Consider the following 19985-nt stretch of genomic DNA (forward strand, 5'->3'; position numbering starts at 1 on the left):
CAACAGATGGTGATGGAGAACACCAGCAGGGATTGAATGTAAATGATTTGAACTCTATCCCAGCGCAGTCCTCTCTCTACTGGACCACATTTACAAAAGGGGTGAGATTAAAGGGGCCTTATTTCCATATTACAATGCTGGATTTTCATATTAAAGGTGGCTAAAGTTTCAAATAATGATACTTTCTACTTTTGAGACAAGCTGACATTAGCTCATGACAGATTTCTTTATATGGTCATCTGCTCCAGGCACACTACTGTAAGAGGTCCATCGCATAGCCTGCACTGCTACATGAAGCTGCATGCTAACGTCAGGAAAACATATAATTTTGGTAGGCGATGCTGGTAATTTCTTCCCAATTTCATACCATTTTCCTGCTGGAACATGTCTGGCTGTGAGCTTTTATTGGTGATTTTTCACAGTAAGAGGTGCCACTATTCTCTGTTATAGTCATTCCCTGGGCTGCAGTGACGGTGAAGAGACGCCAAGATATGGAAAAGCTGGAAATGCACAGACCAATTATAGCAAGCTGGGCTTTTTTGGGAGGGGGGCTTAAAGAGAGAGGTGCTAAAATGGAGCGTGTTTTTGGAACAATTAAGCATGCAAACTTGTTCTAGTAGAAACCTAAAATACATTTATAAACCTGAAAAAGCATCATAGGTCCTCTTTAAATTTGTGTCTTAATTCCCCAAATAATAATTATATTATCAATCAATCAATGGATGTGGCCTCCATCATTCACGTCAGGTATCTCAAACAGGATAAGGCACAGCAGGGGAGATTACGCGGTTTTAATAATCTCATTAATTGATTGTTATTTCATTAGAAATTCAATCAGGTTGCCATAGGGCATGTCAGGTCGTCCCTGAAAGAAACACACTACAAAAGCAACAGACGACAATTGTGAGCGCTACTTTCTTTTCTAACTGACAGCTGCTGATCACACAGTTTCAGCACCAGGTGGATGAAACTCAATTTTCATTTCATTATTTAAAAAAGAATAAAAAAATCCCCACACCAAGAAGATTCAACTTAGCAAATCAGACACCTGCCCGTCAGTGTGTTTTGGATCGTTGCCCTGTTGTGCTTGCGGGTGTTATTTGTGATCAACTAACAAGAACAGGTTTTAAGAAATACCTCTTGAGGCTATTTACTTTTACCATCTGATTTCATTGCATCACAGATGCCAGTATCCATCTCTCAATTAGTTTCGGGGCCAAAAAACTCTTAAACTTATCAGAAAGGTACATATCTGCACATCAGTGTGTATTATGCAAATGCTTGTTTTCATGATTTTTTAATTGAAGGAGATGGGATTTAAAGATTAAACATGAAAGCTTATCAGGAAATCTAGGAAGCCCACTTTTACCCTCATTAATGGTTTTACTGATGGTTCTCTTTGCGAAAATGGGTGAAAAAAGGACCAGGATTTATTTTGGATGCGATAAATATAAATTCAGCTTCACAATAGTGAACAGTTTAGACCATGAGCCCATTAAAACAACAAAGACGCATCCTGTTATCCCATCTCCCCTTCTGTTTCCTTTAAATATCTCTTAAAATGCTCCATGTCGCCGGCTTTATCCAATCAAAAATAACAACAATCTGAAGGTCTATTGTGGTTTTGATCTATTCAACCATAACAGCAGCACCAAGGCCTGTGTCAATGGGATTTGATCTTGGAAAAATAATACAATCTCAAGGACCAAGACATTCACTGTCTTTCCTATTCAGGATGATAAAAATCTCAAGAGGGGGTTCTTCTGAGTGTTTTCCCCCCCCTCCATTTGATTCATTGTGCCCAGCCAGCTGAGGTCTCTGCCACAGCACAACAAGTCTCAGGACAGAAAAGCTTTTCAAATTTGCAGCAAAAGCTCTTGCTGGATATTGGGGTGTCCTCTCCAGGGTGTAACAAGGATCAAACCCTATTACTGATTTTCTTTCCAGTTGACTTCAGCTCGAGGATGGTATTACAGTACGTCAAAACTGTGACAGATATCATAAAAGGCCTCACTCCTCTTCCACCCCGTATGGCTTCATGATGCTTTTATATATATATATATATATATATATATATATATATATATATATATATATATTTATAATGCTTTTAACTACCTCTGACTTGCGTGCAAGGCTCTGTTCACTGCGGTGTCATTTCAAATCAAATGAAATGGTCTGATTGCTTATTATGTAAAGATGGAAACAATGTGTTATTCATAATATGGCTGTATGATATGGAGCACTAATGAACAGAGGGAATTGTAGGGATAACCTTGATGAAAGCTGTTCGTATTCTGACTAAGCCAGTGCGGTATGTAGGTCAGACCTCAGCAAAGTAGCAGCAAGATGTGATACGATGCAAAGCATTTGTCAAAACCTATGAAGAATTCTTAATGTAGCTCATCTTTAAAGTGATGTTACCACCACTGAGGCCTGTCAAGGGTCTGGCAAGCAGTCCTAACCTTAAATCTTGAGCAGCTGCAATTCAGAAGCAGGTCCAAATTAAAAGCTAGATTTTTACTTTTTACCAAATGCTTTGTCAGCTAGTTTAGCCTTGCCGATGGGATGGCAGTGTGCTGTCGTATTCCCCCAGAGGCTGGCTGAAATGTCTCAGCGTAGTGTAGCTAAAAGCCAGACAGACCTTTGTGATCAAACGGCATCAGCCACAGTGCACTGGCTTTTGGGAAATGGGCTCAACTCCAGGAACTCAAGAGAAAAGCCAGCATCAGTACAAAAAAAACAACTTTTCACCAGCATCCTCTCTTTGAAATATCCTAAGAGGGTCCAAACAGGCAATTTGCAACAAAGGCTGAACATAGCTGAATTCTTAATAAGGGCTTATAAGTGTAAATATGAAATGGCTAACACATAAGAGAAACTGAGAAACTGTTTACTCTGTCTTCATCACATCACTATGCGGTCACTCTGGGAGAGAGATAGTAAAGTGTAGATCAGTGTTTCCTCTATTACAGCGAAAATAGGTCAGCGGCTGGTTTGTGGTAGAGTACCACTGTGTTTTAATGAGCCTGACTCTCAAAGCAGCACTTCACGTAATTATTGTCCTGGGCTGAAGAGGCTCATAGACCTCTCATGACAACAGTCTTTGGAGTGTGTAATACTTACCGGACCATGGTCTTGAGGAACCAGGGCCTGTTGGCAATGGAGGGGACGGCCTCGTCCATCAGAGGATGCATCTTGATGAAGTTGAGTGTGTCGTCGGGGAACTCATTGGATACCTTGTACCTCTCCATGGATGGAGTGCCGGCACAGTTGCCAGGCCTGCAAATGGAGAGGAGGAAGAGGAAGGCGGTGAGGAGGAGGGATGATGGGGGAGGAAAAAGTAGTGAGAAGAAGGAGGAAAAAGCACAAAAGGAAAAACTGCTGCATTGACTCTGGGGGGAATGAGCAATTCTTCACGGACAGAGCTCCTATAGACGAAAGAAAATTCTACTTCCCTAAAATCAATGAGAGTGCAGCCTTAAATTACTAAACTCTCATGCCAGGAGGCTTTGGTCAGAGCAGAGGACACAAGATGTCTTCTTTTCCCCGGACTTGGGGTAAAGCACTGAGACATTCTATCTATCTGATCCTTTTACAGGTAGTTGGTGAGCTGCTTGTAAAAGAGAAGCTGCTTTTGATAGCATATCCCCTTTGCAGGCATCTCACCTCTGAGAGCTTGTAAAATCCCTTTACTGCGTGGTCTTTGATACCCTGCCACACCACATAATCCACACCAGGTCCTAGAAATATCAGCCAGCTGGCCACTGAATGTCTGACACTGTCAACATGTAAGGACCGAACTCTAAAAAATATATACTTGTGTGCTCAAGAGATGCATATTCATCTTTTTTCAAGTGGTGTTGTGTAGGCATGAGTAGAAAGGGAATCCTTCAGCCATTCTGTGCATTCCTACATCCATGTGTACCATGTCTTTGCAGAGAGCTTTAACTATTCACCATGCACTTTCTATAAAAAATTCTTTTGACAAATGAGTTCAAGTCAGTTGCTGCCAATGTTTAATTGACCTCCAGATTTATGGTTAAATTAAGGGCCAACATTTGTAGAACCATTTGTCATTGTAAAAAAAAAAGGGCAGCAACAGCAAGTGCTATAACATTTGCTTTGCTGTAGCTACATTTATGTCAGCAGACATATGGAGAGCAGAACGGAAACAGACATCTCTTAAATACAAAAAATCTGTAAATGATTCAGTATGAGAGTCTAACACATGGAAGAACAGTCTGCTTCAGGGCCAGACCTAGGTGGCATTGTTACAACTCTCAGTCTGTTTGCCTGCAGATAAAAGGTCTGAACGCAGCAGTGGATGAGAAATGAAATCAATCACATCAATCGCTTCAGGAACAATCGGATATTTGCAACGCCTGACCTTGTGGAACACAAACAGGTAATTACATGCTAATTGAGCAAACTCTCACATATACGCTAATGAATGCAAAGAGAGTACAGGACAGGCTCTGTTCTGGTGAGGAACCGCCTTCTCAGCCATATGGGAACACACACACACACACACAGGGTACCAACAATTATCGTGGCCCAGATCTTTGTAGTAAATCTGCGTTTTTTTTCTGGAGGATAGGAGAGCAGCTCTTAGCGCGCTAATTAGCAAGCAATAGATGGGAGATTGATCAGGCTGGTGCATTTGTGGAATTAGCCAGCCATCTGTAAAATGATCTCATGCTTCATTTGTTGATACTGAGTCCTTCTTTGATGCAGCTGCATGTGCGGGAGAGGTGAGGTAATGGGTTGGGGGGTGCAACTGTGGAAAGAGGTAGTATCTGTGCATACAGTATGTGGGTGTGACGCAACGTGACGTAAGATAAAAGCAGGGATCTATGGAAAACTGACGTAACATGTGATTGAAGTGTGGTGATATTAACACATCGTAATTCAACAAGTTGCACACATTGATTAGGGGGCCATATATCTTGTGTGTGTGAGCCAGAAGCGAGAAGAAAGAGAGGAAGAGAGAATGTGTGAGTGACTATACTGAACGTGTGTGCGACTGTGTTAAATCCCATGTGTGTGTGAGTGTGCTGTGGTTAATTAACTGCTGTTGTACCTCGGCTTGGGAACCTTCTCTTCAGGAAAAGGCGTCCAGGTGGAGTCTGGGGATTTCTGCTCTTTGAAACGCCCTGTGAACGTGTTGGCCACCTCCGCCATGTCATAGGCACACACCGCTGAGCCTGGAATACTGCCATGACACACACACACACACACAAAAAAACCTCATATAAACAATCCTCTCAACTAAACATATCAAAGAAACACCTTGCCAAGTCTGGACTATCACCAAGAGACAGAAACATGGACTTACAATCCCCTTTCAGAAGGGTTAAATCCCTCGAGAATGGCTCATTTTAGCTGTTGCATGCTCACACTGGGTGATACAGTCAAGTTTTCCATGCTGTCGAGGTTTTTGCCAGATAACGAAAATAAGAGGTGTCAAGTTCTTTATCCACACTTATTTAACAAAGACTTTGCAGTTTCCTCCATTTATCTAAATAGCGCTAATTAATTTTTCTAATTCCAAGTCCATATACCAGAGGTGGGAGTAAATCTCACATGTGCAAGTCACAAGCAAATCTTAAGTCTTAACCATAGTCTGGACGTAGCTACCATTACATCACCCATTGGTTTGTGCAGTGCCATTTTGAAGCCTCGAGTGCAGCATTTTGATAGTCCACGTCTTGGCTTTCTGGAGCCAGATGTGACCATATTTGGACAGTAGGGAGGAGCTGTGGACGAGCGAGAGGTGGATCTAACTCTTACGCCCTCTTGACACAGAGATCGCTCTATAGGACTGCTATAAATTCGCTTCTTTTCGTCTTTGCATTTTTACAGAGAACCAAATTGACGGCAGCATCATACCACTCCAGTGTGTGATTTCAGATAGGTGTGCTTGAAGGTAAAGAAGTTCCTGGACCTTATTTTTTTACCAGGTGTCCGCTTTTCTTCTTTCTTTAAGTTAGCTGCTAACTGCTATCAGCTGCTCTTTAAATCTCCTGCAGTGGGTCACACTCGTAATACATCAGCAAAATGTCACACCTGTGCCACCCATAATCCTATTCGTTTTTTCCGTTTATGCAAGGTTGTTTTGGCGATGTTAATTCTTTCGATGCCACCTTAAAGGCGAGACAACTCTGTCCTTCCATTCCGTGATTGTGCCTTTCATACAGAACAGTGAGGCGGCATTACGGCACGAAAATCCCACCTTTAAGAGGTAGTGTGAAAGAGGTAACTTTAGGGCCTTAATAAAATGTAAATGGGTGAGTTTAAAAAAAAATCCATCCCCCATAGTTTCCAGAATGTTGAAATTATCTGTAGAGACCACAATGTTTTTGTACATGGCTGTAAACATGCTTATTTCTGCTGTAAAGGCATTTCAACATAGGGGTCTGTGGGGATTTATTCTGTTTTGGAGCCAGACTCCAATGGACATTCGATAAGCTGCAGTTATCGGCTCTTCTGCATTGGCTTCATTTGTCAACCTGGGAAGTTGCTGCTTGGTCTTAACCTTCAAGTCTCAAGAAAGTCCCAAGTTACTGTGGTGAGATTCAAGCCAGTCAATTCGAAGCCCTGCTATAAGTCAAGCCAGATGAGTCAAATCATTGCTCAGGTCAAGCAAGTTGCAAGTCAAGTATGAAAGTCTGATGATCTGGTCGTACATTAGCTTTCTATATAACATTTGACCATACAACAAATGAATAAGTTAGTAGTGATGGACCAAGTTGAATATTGTTGTGGTCGTGTCACTAATTTCTGTGCTACAAACAGTACATACAATTGTTCTCTTCTTACCTCCTTCATTGACAACATAATCCTTGAATCCAAATTTTGTTATTATAGGACTAACCCCCTCTATGAAAGCTGCCTCGTACGTTGGCCTCTGCTGGTCTGCTGTGTGCTATAGGTTGCCAGGTTTGGGTGCATTGCACTAGAAATTACTCAATGATGTCGCAAAAACAAAATGTAACTTCTCACTATCTAGAAATGCAGACAATCACGAAAAGGATAAACTCTTTCATGTTTGGTCTCAAGTCTAAGTCAAGTCTCAAGTCGAGTCTTTTATCATCGTTATCCAAGCAGGTCTCAAGTCCTTAACTTTGCAACTCAAGTCTGACTTGAGTCCCCCACCTCTGGCAATGTTATTGCATTGAATAGTCTATGAGCTACAGTGTCTGGGCCTGTTGAGCCTCATGAGGACACACATTCCCTAACCTTTCCCTCCAACACTGGGTTTCCCCAGAGGCCTCAAGGCATCAAAGTTCATCACAAGTCCACTGTTGAGCAAGAAATACAGACAACAGATTATCTTATTGCCAGTCATTTAAGGGGAAAAACACCCGTCTTGTGATAGCAGCAGACCCACTGGCCTCTTTCCGTCTGTGAGGAATCAATGCATAGCAAATTGCTGAGTCACTTCTCCATTTTTCAAGCATCTGCGCTCATAAATTCGATTTCAAACTAGGAATTGTTTATCCTTTTAAAAGAGAAATGTCTCTAGGCTGGCTGGATTTTCTAGCTGTTGCATCATGGGTTAAACTCATGGAGACATCGGGGAGACAGAATACACAAGGGCGGTATTATAGAGCGCAAGGTCAGAGAGTTGTTAATTCTTGGCTTAGCTGCTAAATTACAGTAATTGCCCACTGTATTGGATATGTACAGAAAGTCAGACAGTCATATGCCTGTTTATATCAGGCTGCTAACAAGGCAGATAGATGGTGAGCGAGCCAGCCACTTAGCGAGCGACTGGGCCAGGTAACAACCCAACCAGACAGACAGACAATTAAACGGCACAAACCCTGAGTGCTAGTGCCTACAGTCTGAATGTGCTCCCTCTAATTTCACCCCCTGACTATGAAATGGAAAATTAATGCCAGGATCAAAACCAGCGCTTATAGAAATTTTCAGAGGCACTGCTTCATTGGGTTTTAATGTCCATTAACCATGCTCAATTGCATTGTCACAAGCAATTGTCTTATCTGCTAAAAAGCAGCCATAAAATGGAAAATTACAATATGTGCGAGCTATCAGCCAAGCTCTATGGCTTTGTGGTAATTTTCAATTTAGATAACAACTCCCTCTGCCTATAAATATGAAAGCAGCTCAGAATATGAATTGTAAAAAGGGGAAAATATGATTAAACACCTGCATGTCAAAAGGGCAGCACAACTGTTTTGACAGAGGATGTAAATGTTGACCCAGTAGTCTCTGGAATTACATGTTGCCAAGAGGCACAGCGGGGGCACACGCTAATAACATTAACAAAGGTCAGACTGTCATAATGGTGATGAATTGAGGGCATTTTTAAAAGCATCAAACCGAGAAAGTTGATCGGGTTAATAAATGGAAAGTGCAAAACAGTTGTTGACACATGTGAACTCATTTGAGATGAAGGAAAAGAAGATAGCTGAATAAAATAACCTCAAATCACTTCCATCTGTTGCTGCCCTCAAACCTCTTAAGGTGCTGATTTCTCAAAGCTTTATTTAATACTCCATTCCTTAGTTACCTGTTGTACGGTGTGGAGAAGGTTGCCATCACCACGTCTCTTCCATTGATGTGGATGACATCTGTCACGGCCTGCAGGATGTTGAAGTAGAAGTGGGAGTCACCGGGGATGGAGCAGTTTAGGCGAGACTTGAGAAATGAGGTCCACTGTTTCTCCAGGACACGGGGTGAGCCGCCGCGGTCGTTCTTACAAACCCTGGCCACCCGAGGAAACACCACCTGACGGGACACATAGTTGAGACGTTACATTGAGACGAGTAGCTCTGAGATTTACATAAACAGTTATCTGTGTCATGTCTGCAGTCTCTCATTGCACTCCTATAACAGTGTCAGACTCAAGATGGACTGCTTAAAAGACAATGATCAAAACTGGTGCAGCAGAACATCTTCTTCGACAAAACCTGGCACCTACATTACCCACAATGCAACTCGCCTGCCAACAGTTCAGTCGGAGATTCAAGTGGGCTCGTAAGGCTGCTAACCTTCAGCAAAGATCAGGAGCAGAGTACAGAGTTCTGGAAAGCTCACTGCTGTCTAACTCCACACCACTAGAAGTTTTTCATTTTCAACCAGTGTTTCCTCAAGCGACATCACTTGAGGTAATTTCTTAATTTTTTTGTGTACCAAGGCTTTACACAACTTATTTTCACATGTGCAGTAGTTCTCCCCAAGACCTGTAAACAGACTTTGATGTGAGCTCCCCTTTAAGGTCAGACGTTGGTTTAACAAAACTGTAACCAAAGCACTTTGTTTCACACTTCGTCATCTTTTGGATATGAAATAGTTCCATTTATGCATCTGAAGAGCCTCTTTGAGTTTTATGTTAAAGGTTGTAAGCATAATAGGGCCATGATTTCCTATATAAAAAAATGTTTTTACACCCAGCAAACTCTACACCTTTAATTTCTCACTGAGCATTTTAATGAGGATATTACATTGAGAAACAGTCTCACCACAATTTAGTACCTGTTCTGGACCTTTTGATAACACTGTATCATCCATGCTACTTTAAAGCTTTTACACCGGCATGGGTGAGAGGTCTGTCAAGGTTAAGTGGGTAATCTGTTATATATGCTGAAACTGCCGCTTTATCTTCACAGTAGTACACCTGACAGAAAACAACCAATCAAAGCCAGGAGGAGTCTCTAATGCAGTGTCAATAATTGAACAATTGCTCGCCACCCATGTGTCTAAACTGTATACGGAGTCATTTTCATACTAAAGAATGATTAAAAAACCCCATTCATTGTCTATGTAAGCGGCCATGCAATGCATTCTGGTACTGGCTGGGCTATATTATGCAAATCAGGGGCGATAAGTGCACTGGAAACTCTCAGAAAACTTTTATACTAATCATTGCCAATCTAAAAGGACAGCAGATTCAAAGTCAGCAGCTGCATGGCTTATTTCTCGCCTGTTTTTAGAAACACATTTTGGTGAACTTCTTAATATTTGAGAATGTTTTCATACAAGCCGCTATGTTGGTCCGGTTTGAATTCCAGGAGCAGACAGCCCGCGGGGAAGTGATGCAACAAAAATTAAAAAAAAAGACACATACCATCGCTCAGTCAAGCTCAGTATCTTCAGTGCACGGCTTTAGGAGCTTTGCAAACACAATGGCTGAGAAACAACCACAAGCAACACAAAAACTGCCCATCCTTGTTTCGCCAAAAACTGCGTACACTGCAAAGACAACCAAACAAAAGAAGACAGAGGATGAAAAGCAAGCATAAAAGAAAGAGTTAGAGCATACTCGAGCCGGCATTGGTTTTAAATTCTTTCAGGTCATGCAGCTCTCTCCACCTGAGCTACTCCAATGTTTATCTCATTTTAGCTCTGGCTTTCTTTTATGCCTGCTTTTCATTGTTGGTCTTCTTTTGTTTATTTGTCTTTGCAATGTACGCTGCTGTTGTCAGTGCAGCGTGTGGATGAGCAGCAATATGTCTCGTGTACTACTGTCAGAATATAGTGACAGATTAAGCAAATATGACTAAAGTTCTTTTTTCATTTTAAGACTGAACATTTCCATGACAACTGGACAAACTCCCACTTAAAATGAAAATCATTTGAATTGATTGAAAGTGCCTTCACAGCTACTAGATGGACCTGATAGTGAAATTGTTTCCTCAACTGCTGTTTCCAAAATCATGGAAACATACACAACAGTGTCTTAATCCAACATTTCATCACTTTATAGCAAATTAAAGACACAGAAGAGTAAATTGGTGTGTTTGATATGCTGTTAAAGAGTCAGCACCTGGCAACAGAAAATTTAAAGTATACAGCTTCAAATAGGAGCCGGCGCTGTAATTACATCCCAGCCGTAAGATCACACAGTGAGTATTGTAATTAGTCGTTGTCACACTATACTTACCAGCAATAAATCTAACCCTGACCTGAAACCGTGCCTCAGAGTAAACAGTGCGAATGGGAGCGAACATGCATTTAAACCAGAGCTCAGCACACACACACGCGACTGCAGACAACCACACATAAACACACCCTCACCCATGCATACATCACAGCCGATGCAAAAATGCATGCGGGAAACACACATGCTCATTCACTCACACTGTCAAACACACCCACCAACATGGGCCTGCTCCCTGTGGGATTATAGAGCATTGAGATTACAGAAAAAGTCTTACACAGAACAGGTGAGAATGTCAAACTGAATGTGGAATTACGTCAGCTTTACATGTAGCAGTTCAGTTTCTCACACTTTTACTTGTTAAAGATAGCCGAACACTGGCTTATCTGTGTTTTACCTGCACACACACTCACATAAACAAAGCACAAATACACAGATCACTCACACCGAGCAAACACCTCACCCAAGGCTTGTTAATTGACTTGTGTAATGAAATATTTATCGTTCTGCATTTTCCAGATAACAATGTAACAATCCAACATTAAAACCAAAGCAAACACAAACCTGCCACAGCAGATTGATCAATTTGCCATAAAGCACAAATGACTGCTTACATTGTCAGGGAAGGCCAATCTACTTTATAATAATGAAGAGATATCATTCACTAAATGTTAAATTGCTCTCTGCACCATCAGTTCCACCACCACACGCATAATTATACTGACATTGCTTTCAAAACACCCAACAGATTGAGAAGCCTGATCTGTATTCATGCTCGTATAACACATGCCTGTCACTTCTGGCAGAGAATCCATTATTTCTGTGTTTCTCGTTACCTCCGCTCTGTTCTTGTCCCCTCTCTTTCTCACCCTCTCTTGTGTGTTTCCTTTAATTTATTCAGAAGAATACATATTGAGCGATTCATTTCCATAACGGATTTTCTCCTACCTGGTATCCAATTAAACCCTTTCAGGGTCCGAAACTGAATTGAGAAGATTAATAGAAAAATGCCTGTTACTGTAACACCTGAGGAGAGCCTGTTTCTCCTTCAACCTTTTCTCTTCCACTCCGTCTCATTTCCTCAGAGACACTCAGGTGGAATTCCTCCTGGGAAACATTCAGACGATAGGTCAAATGGGAGCGTTGCCGGACGGATGCGGACGTGCATTCAAGCGGTATATTTAGACTTCAAAATGGGATCTCCAGACATCCACAGATTTTTCTTTTTGGATCTATTTTAGGTCCTGCATCCTGCCCAATGTTTATCTGCTACTGAAAAATGTTTGGCCACTTTACAGCTCCTGAAAGCCTTCTTCCAGTTATGTTATACACCCATATCCTGTTAGTTTCCTCAGGCGTTTCCCGATTCTCCCGGTAAATAGGAAGTCACCTCTGATTATGGTTCAAACAATAGCAGGAGAATAGGGCCTGTACTTACCTTCCCCATTGTGTTGTACTCCATAGCAATTTCCCGAAAGAAGAAGTAGATGAAGTCTCCGTAATCGACTGCCTGAACAAAGTAGGGCTCTGCAGGAGGGAAAAAATAAAACAAAATATGAGTCAAAGTGACGTTTTTAACGTGACAAAACAGTTCTGACACCATATTTCACAGTAAACAGCCGGAATTTCTGTCATATTATGCAGAAAAGCGGCGACTGTGAGCCTTGAGTGCCTCAATCTATCATCCATCATATCAGCGAAACACTTTGCATGCAAGGAGAGAGGGATCTCTCTATTGAGTTTTGACAGGCTGGACTTGTGCTTGTTTCTCCCCAGGGCAGAGCAATTTCCTGGCTACATCAACTCTACCAGGGCAGGTTGGCAAAACGACTGTGTCAAACAGAGCGTGCAACATTAGCATAAGTGCTCCTGCTCTTCATACCTATATTCATACACAGCAGCACATATACACAAATCATAAATCACGAACACATGGTCAAGCAAGCATGTCAAAACACAAGTTTGTTTTCTAACTTGTCAGTCAGCTTGGCGCTTTCCAACCACGGAGACTTTGTGTTTGTGTGTCCCCACCACTCACCTTTCAGCCATTTGGAGTCGTGTTTGACAGTGCGCAGAGTCGGGCTGTCTCCTAGGCTACGATAGATGACCGCATCAATCGCTAGAAAGTCTGTTACGGTGGCCGAGTACAGCTTGCCATCTGGAGAGGGAACACAGAGACGGAAAGAGCAATAAGAGGGGAAGACGGAGATGGAGAGAGGGCAGAAGAATGAGGAGAGAATGAAAGAGAGAGCGATAAAGGATGAGAAAAAGGTGAAGAGAGGAAAGTTCAGTCAAAAGAAAAACGCAAAAAGCCACTCAGAGATTCCTGCTCTCTGTGGCTGGATACACAAAAATGTTTCAGATGGCTCAGACCTAGAAAATGAATGAATCACATACACTGAAGAGACTCTCTGATGGACAACAAACAAGGCTCTACACACACTTAAACATGTTGCACATTTGTAATTGCTCACTTTTGCAAACATACTTCAAAAGCACAAACAAACAGTGACGCCCTACATGCATACACACAGTCTTAAAGCCTCACAGAAACCCGCAGTCACACACATGCCTGCACATACGTACACACACACATGCTCCACAAACACAATCCACCACCAGCATGACCTCAGCCTGCCTTGGCTATAACCACAGTGGAAACTCAAACTACATAATTGAAAGGATAGCAGTCAGAGGAACCCTCTTGATTACTCAGTGCTTCCAGCTCCTTCCAAGCAGCTCTGCTACACATTAACTGGTCAAGCAAGGCGTTTACTCTCCTCCTCAGCTTTAAACAGGCAGGGACAGCTCATCAATACTGCCATAAATCGCTTCACAGCAAATATGAATGGGGACTGAATGTCTTTAGCAGTGTGCGGGTCCGTTGCATCAGAAGTATCTCACTCCGCCAACGGAAAGCTGACTCATTCTGATCCCATCAGTTTGTGACTTATTTTAATCTTGTGCATTTCGAAAGAAAGTGAACGAGAGATAAAGAGGACGACAGAAAAGTGCAATAAAAGCGAGAGAAAGATGATTCTGCTTTTGCCGTTACCACAATACCATTGATGTGTTTCCAAAGGGCTCTGAAAAGCAGCGAATTCCTGACACAGAGCAAATGTGGCCTTGAGTTCAACGAATTGCTCTAGCGCATGTAACACAGACCCAGCTTTCATTCTTGACATGTTGTCGGAGTATTGCCATCAGAATAAACCGCAGGGTATTAAGAACAATATTAAATACAACCACAACTAATCCCCTCGCTCAAACAGACTCAACTTTCCCATCTAGCTCAAACGTGTTCCAATGTTTAATACATGCAGATAGGAGAAAATTAGGATGAATGTTTTTGCCTCATGGCAGTCAGTGAGTGGTAGTACTATCACACATACTTCATCTATTTTCACCTCATGGAAACTTGAGTTTCTGTCATGTTAAGCTGCAGGAGAGGACTTGAAAATCACAGTGATGATATCAAGTATCAAGTACTTCAAATACAGACAAGCAAACTGATCATTTGACATATACAGATGGCCAAGGGATGTCAAAGGTTAAAATTTTTGACCAGTTATGCATGTTGTTCAGTCTATAGGTTAATTTTGCAACTGTTTGGTGTAGGATCTACATCATTTGGCGATTCTCCCTGACCCAGCAGCATTGCTGTGGAAGTATTGTGTCCACCCTCTAGTCTCCCCCGGTCACCCCAGTAAGTAAGTAACTCAATTTTGATTTACCTGTTTGTTAACTATGTTAGCTCTGTTAGCACTGTTAGGAGTGTCATCACAGTTAGTAGTGCTAACATAGTTAACAATGCTAAGGGGGTTTTGCGGCCCAAAATGTAGGCGCTTATTCATCGGGGGGACCTGGGAAAGGACCTAAGGGTGGCCTTCATATATCCATGATAACGGCATCCCGCCACCAGGACGGCATTACCATTTTAATCAACATATGCAGTGCGGAGTGGCTAAGGCTAACTACTGGAAACCAGAGGGTGGGCGGTGGGCACTCTGTTTCCGTATGTTAACGCAGCTAGCTAACTGTGTGTCAGCAAAACCAACAGAAAGTAAAAGAAAAGGCAGAACATTTACACCACAAAACATTCAAATTTCACCAACTCTAAATGCATAGTGTTAAGAAATTTGGTGTTATCTCACTGATTCAATGGAGTGTTAAGCTAAAAAGAAAGACCTCTTGTATTTCATGTCATTTTTTTTTTCTTTAAAATAAATTGTTAATTGGTGATTAGTTACTGACTAATTGGTGTCAGGCTATCAAAGCAAAATTAAACAACACTGACATTAGTGAAGATGCATTTGATCTTACCAGCAAAGAGAGCAACATTGGCATGCTTGGCATCATATGGACAGCGTGCCATCCCACTGATTTCCTCTCCCAGAGCCTCCAGGGTGTCCATCTAGGGTCACAAACGAGGTGAAAGGTCAACAGAGGGGTCAAGACAATCTAGTGTTGTCAAACAAAACAATGGTCTTGAAATACAACTCAGACAGGAAATATTGTCTCGCAGTTGGAGGAAAATGAGAAATGAGCTCAAATGTCAAAACAATGACACTCTGAAAGCACTGCTAAAAAAAAAAAAAAATACTGTGTTGAAGTGTAGAAATGTGGTGTGAGTCACAATAAAATTGTCACAAAAAAGCTGTGGTACCCAGCCCAGGAGTGTGTCCATCTGACTCCGACCTGAACTAATATCCCGTGGATGCCACTCTGGTGTTGTTCGGAGAGCTGTCAAAGCAGCCCATCTGGGAGTATCTGGGAAACTGTCATGGAGGGAGATTACCAAAAGCTGACATTTTCCACATCAACATGTTCCACAGCATGGGTGGATGTGGTTTGCTTCCTCCTGCCATGCTTTATCCTTCAACTACAGTGGTGTTAAAGAAGAGTTTTAACAACCCTCAAGACGGATCTTCAACCCATGTTCTGCTGTGTTTTCCCACCCTGATTCTTTAAGTTTGTGCTTTTGCTGTGAAGACGAAATAAATGGGCAGAGTAAAAGTGGGTGAGCACATGGCCTTGAGCAGGGAACGTGAGAATTTTTTACTTAACCACAGACGTTTTTAAATAGTATATCATACAGTAGTCATTATTTTATACTCTGTCTTGTGCTGAGTGCTTTTCCTTGGGCAAGACTTGTTCCCTGATACATTTCAGGAGAGATTCTAGTTTTAATTCTGCACCTAGACAATGGAAAATATGGCTTTTCTTAGCACTGGGTGTGTAGTTTATCCAAACTTACTGCTAATTTTGTCATTCACTCACTCACTAGTCCCATTTCCATGTGCTATTTGAGGCCTCGTCCATTGTTTAAGAAGCACCACCGTTGTAGTTTAGAGCTTAGTGGGATGATCTCTGTGAACTGGAATTTAGACAAGATTTTCTTGTTTTGCGCCCAGTTTGGTTGCAGTGCAATTGACAGGGCATGGCAGAGAATCAGATGTGGGTGAAAGGTCAGTAACATCCCACCATGGGATGGCTTGTCTACCCCAGCATGCCTAAGGACACTCTCACCCCAGATAAACACCAGAGATGCACACTTACACACACACACACACACACACTCAAGAGAGGAGGGAAGAAAAGCCATGCTGCACTGGCCAGAGGCCGAGGTCAGGGAAGATTACTGAACACACTGTTTTCCTACAGAGTTTACAATACATAGTCATTTTTCTTCTCTATCTCTGTTTCTATCTCTACTCTACTTCCTCGCTTCCTCACTTTCTCCCTCCCTCTCTCTTGACAAAGGGGAGCGTAGCTTGCCAAGGCTGCAAACTGCTTACGCCGCCCTTTCTGGTCTCTAAACAGGTCATTTTGTTTTCTATTCCTGTCTCGGCGGAAACGGTTATCATCTGCCCACTAAAAAGGTCACACACACTCCGGCGCAATGCTGGAAAAGCCTGCCAGAGAAATTGTTGAGGCTGATTTGGCAGGGAAAATTACAAGTGACCTTTTACAACAAACACAGAACCAGCAGCAGCAGCACCAGCGCATTTCTCGATTTCTCGTTCCTTGTGTTTCTTCAGAAATTATAGCATGATAATATATGGAGATGTGCCGGTTTGAAGATATATATTGTTATTAGACAGGAGAGACTGTAATTATAGATTGGGTTGAGTTAATCATAAGGGATGCGAGTGGTTGAAGGTCAGGTGCGTCCACTGAATCAGAGCGTCTGGGTGCACAGAGCGACGGGGTAACTCAGCTAAGCTTGAAACGTCAGCAGCTTCTGTGTCAGCCACCTAACACAAACAGTCCCTCCTCCTCTGACACATCACAAACACACACTCGCATATCTCTCACGCCACAGCAGCTACCCCCACCCCTCCGTCTCCTCAGTTGATTTCACCAAGGCAGTGACCTCTGTCTACTGGGCTTGGCTGGCTGTCACTGATCTATTCCTGCCTTTTGAACAGAGGAAGACACTCCCAGCCCGGCCGCTGATACACGTACAACCCCAGTCTCCTGTCAGGTTGGCATGAGCGGAGAAACAACAGCCGGGTGTGCTCACTTGAATGCTCTAAGCCTTGTCCAAAGCAATATCCAATATTTTAGAAACGGCCTGTAGCAATCCATAAAACTGCCACACGCAACCACAATATTTTTAAACATTACCATAAAGAAATTTGATGTTTAAACAGCCAGATGGATTTTTTTTTTTTACCTTGTTTACCAGGCAAACCTTATTATGCTGTCATCTCCACTCGCTGCAAAAAAGAAAGAAGTGCTTCAGCTTTGTAGAAGCACAATTCAAAGTAATGGGAAAGGAACCATAGCGCTGTCACACTTCGTCAGCACTGCCTTAACAACACACTGTTGGGATTTACTGTAACTTAGCAAATGTACAGTAACCTTGGCTCAGGGTGCAGTGTATCTATGAATTAATTACTACAACAGCTCAATGGTGCTTTCCATAGGCTATATGCTAATTAATTAGACAAACACAATGTAGATCCAAAACATGCCCATCAGGAGCGTTATAATTGTTTCAGCATTGGCTTCAGCACTCAGGGTGAGGGACACGTTCTGCTTCTGTGTCTCTGTTGTTTGGATAAGACTCTTTTATGGGCTTTATTTATCGTTGCTGAGGGATTTATGAAGTCTGACTGAGGACAAACTCAGGGTAAACTGAGCCACTGTCCCACTTACTGACTGTTTGCTTGAATTTGTTCTTGTTTGTATCATAGGAAAGAAATATAATTTTTCGTGACAACAGCGATTTTAAAATAATCTTGGTGGTTTACCTAGATTGTATGTACACCCAAGAAAAATAATGCACAAGAAGTCCTATATAAGCTGCAATCCAGGAACCAATGCACTGACTGGAGTAAAGAAAGAAGTTGTATATAAAGCATAATGTGAGTGTACGGAGGATGGTGTGGGTGGTAGATGGGTCAAAGTAACACAAGACCTTCCCCCAGGACACCAGTGTTCGAGTGAACCGAGTGAACTCAGAGTTATTTTAAAGCACATCGTCACTTTTTGACTCCCTACTGTGTTTCTTTTCCTAGACCTAACCTACATAGCTTTACTTTCTCAAACCTAACTTACGTAACGTTAAATTAAGTACGAGTATGATGATACCCAACCATTATTGTTTTCCTGTACCTAACCTATCTAACTTTACGTTAAGTACATGGGAAGGAATTTTGTTGTGTTGCAGCCTTTAGCCTTGGTCACTAAAAAGACGTGGATGACAGTTATGCTCAAAGTAACAGTTGGGTCAGCAGAAGGCCTAAAAGAGGCCTCAAGGTCAGGCTACTTGACCTTTGTTACGAATGCACTCCATCTATCCTCTCCCAGTTGTGGCGGAGGGAGTACCACTGCCCAGATAAGGGTGCCTAGCTGGCTTTGTTGCCATAGCTCCCAAGGTTAAGTGGTGGGAGATTGCCCTATGTTCTAGGCTAAACAGACAAGAGTCTCTTTTTAGATATTGCATTTTGTAAGAAACAGTCGAGATGATTTGGCGCCAACCAATAGAAACTTCACATAGCCATAGATCGGAACTGAATAAGCTTATTTGGGAACGTGGAGTAACCCGCAAGGGAATACTGTTTGGGTTAAATGCAAGAACTGGGCAAGGACACCCTCAGAATCTCTGGACGGCATACACAGTGTTACACTTGTGATTCTCTTCTATTAAATCATCAGCTCTGAAATTTCTTCAACAGTATGTAACGTCACAACCAACCATGACTGTCTTCCAAAATCTACATAACTTAAGGTTAAGTACATGGGTTTACTTTAAGTATGTAACGTGACAGTGCCATTCATAGGCTAGTAATTAGTTAGATATCATACAAACCATTGTCAGTGCATTTTGATTCAACATCATCAGAATCGTTTTATAGGATATCAGATATAAGATATCATACGAGCGGTTGTATGAGGATACGCTGACCTGGTTAATGGTTTTGTCCGAATTGTTGGTGTCAGAAAATGTAGCCACAGACAGCTTAATCATAATAAACAAAAAAAATAAAATTCCGGCATGGTGATACATTTTCAGTTTAGTGTCCCACTGTTTGCAGCTGAGTTTAATCCCCACACATTTCTTTGTATGCAAACCATATTTCCACCTGCACAACCTTCTTCATCTATAAAGGTCAAGTGCATGAGTTCACACCTGGGCCAGGAGCGGTTGTGTAAACCAAACAAGGACACATCTCCCTGGGAGATTAATAGTCATGGCCCATTTCTCTGCAACCTGTTTCTAAGCCCTGGGAGGATGAACCCATTCCCTGACCACCTTTTACAGGAGAGCACGAAACTGGAGTCGTTGCAGCTGTTGAAAGAATTGTGTTTTTCCAACCAACTGTGGAAGAACCTCATTTATCTGACGCTTCAGCTCCTACAATGATTGATCTTTTAGAACAAGAATGCCGAACAAACATTAGACTAAATGACAATAAATGGATCAAATAACTAATTACCTTTTACGCTGTATGCTATTGTCTTTCTTTGTAATGGATGTTATGTAAATCCTCTAGAAAAGCTGTTGTATAAAAAAGGAATGTGTGGGTGTATTTTCACCCTGTTGATTACAATAAATTCCTCTGTG

General features: G+C 42.0%; 1 protein-coding gene across 3 annotated transcripts in view; it reads right to left on the reverse strand.

The window, feature by feature from the left end:
- The window catches only part of sema6a (sema domain, transmembrane domain (TM), and cytoplasmic domain, (semaphorin) 6A), a 134192-nt gene that overhangs the window by 32213 nt on the left and 81994 nt on the right, over positions 1 to 19985 (reverse strand). For all 3 annotated transcript variants that reach the window (XM_033619232.2, XM_033619231.2, XM_033619230.2), the window contains exons 7-12: positions 15233 to 15323; positions 12948 to 13067; positions 12348 to 12436; positions 8540 to 8757; positions 5084 to 5215; positions 3127 to 3282 (exon numbers count right to left, since the gene is read on the reverse strand). In XM_033619232.2, coding sequence (XP_033475123.1) covers positions 3127 to 3282; positions 5084 to 5215; positions 8540 to 8757; positions 12348 to 12436; positions 12948 to 13067; positions 15233 to 15323 — 806 coding nt within the window. The remainder of the gene's footprint in view (positions 1 to 3126; positions 3283 to 5083; positions 5216 to 8539; positions 8758 to 12347; positions 12437 to 12947; positions 13068 to 15232; positions 15324 to 19985) is intronic.

This window comes from Epinephelus lanceolatus, chromosome 9, assembly GCF_041903045.1.
Source record: "Epinephelus lanceolatus isolate andai-2023 chromosome 9, ASM4190304v1, whole genome shotgun sequence".
In the NCBI taxonomy this organism is placed as follows: domain Eukaryota; kingdom Metazoa; phylum Chordata; class Actinopteri; order Perciformes; family Serranidae; genus Epinephelus; species Epinephelus lanceolatus.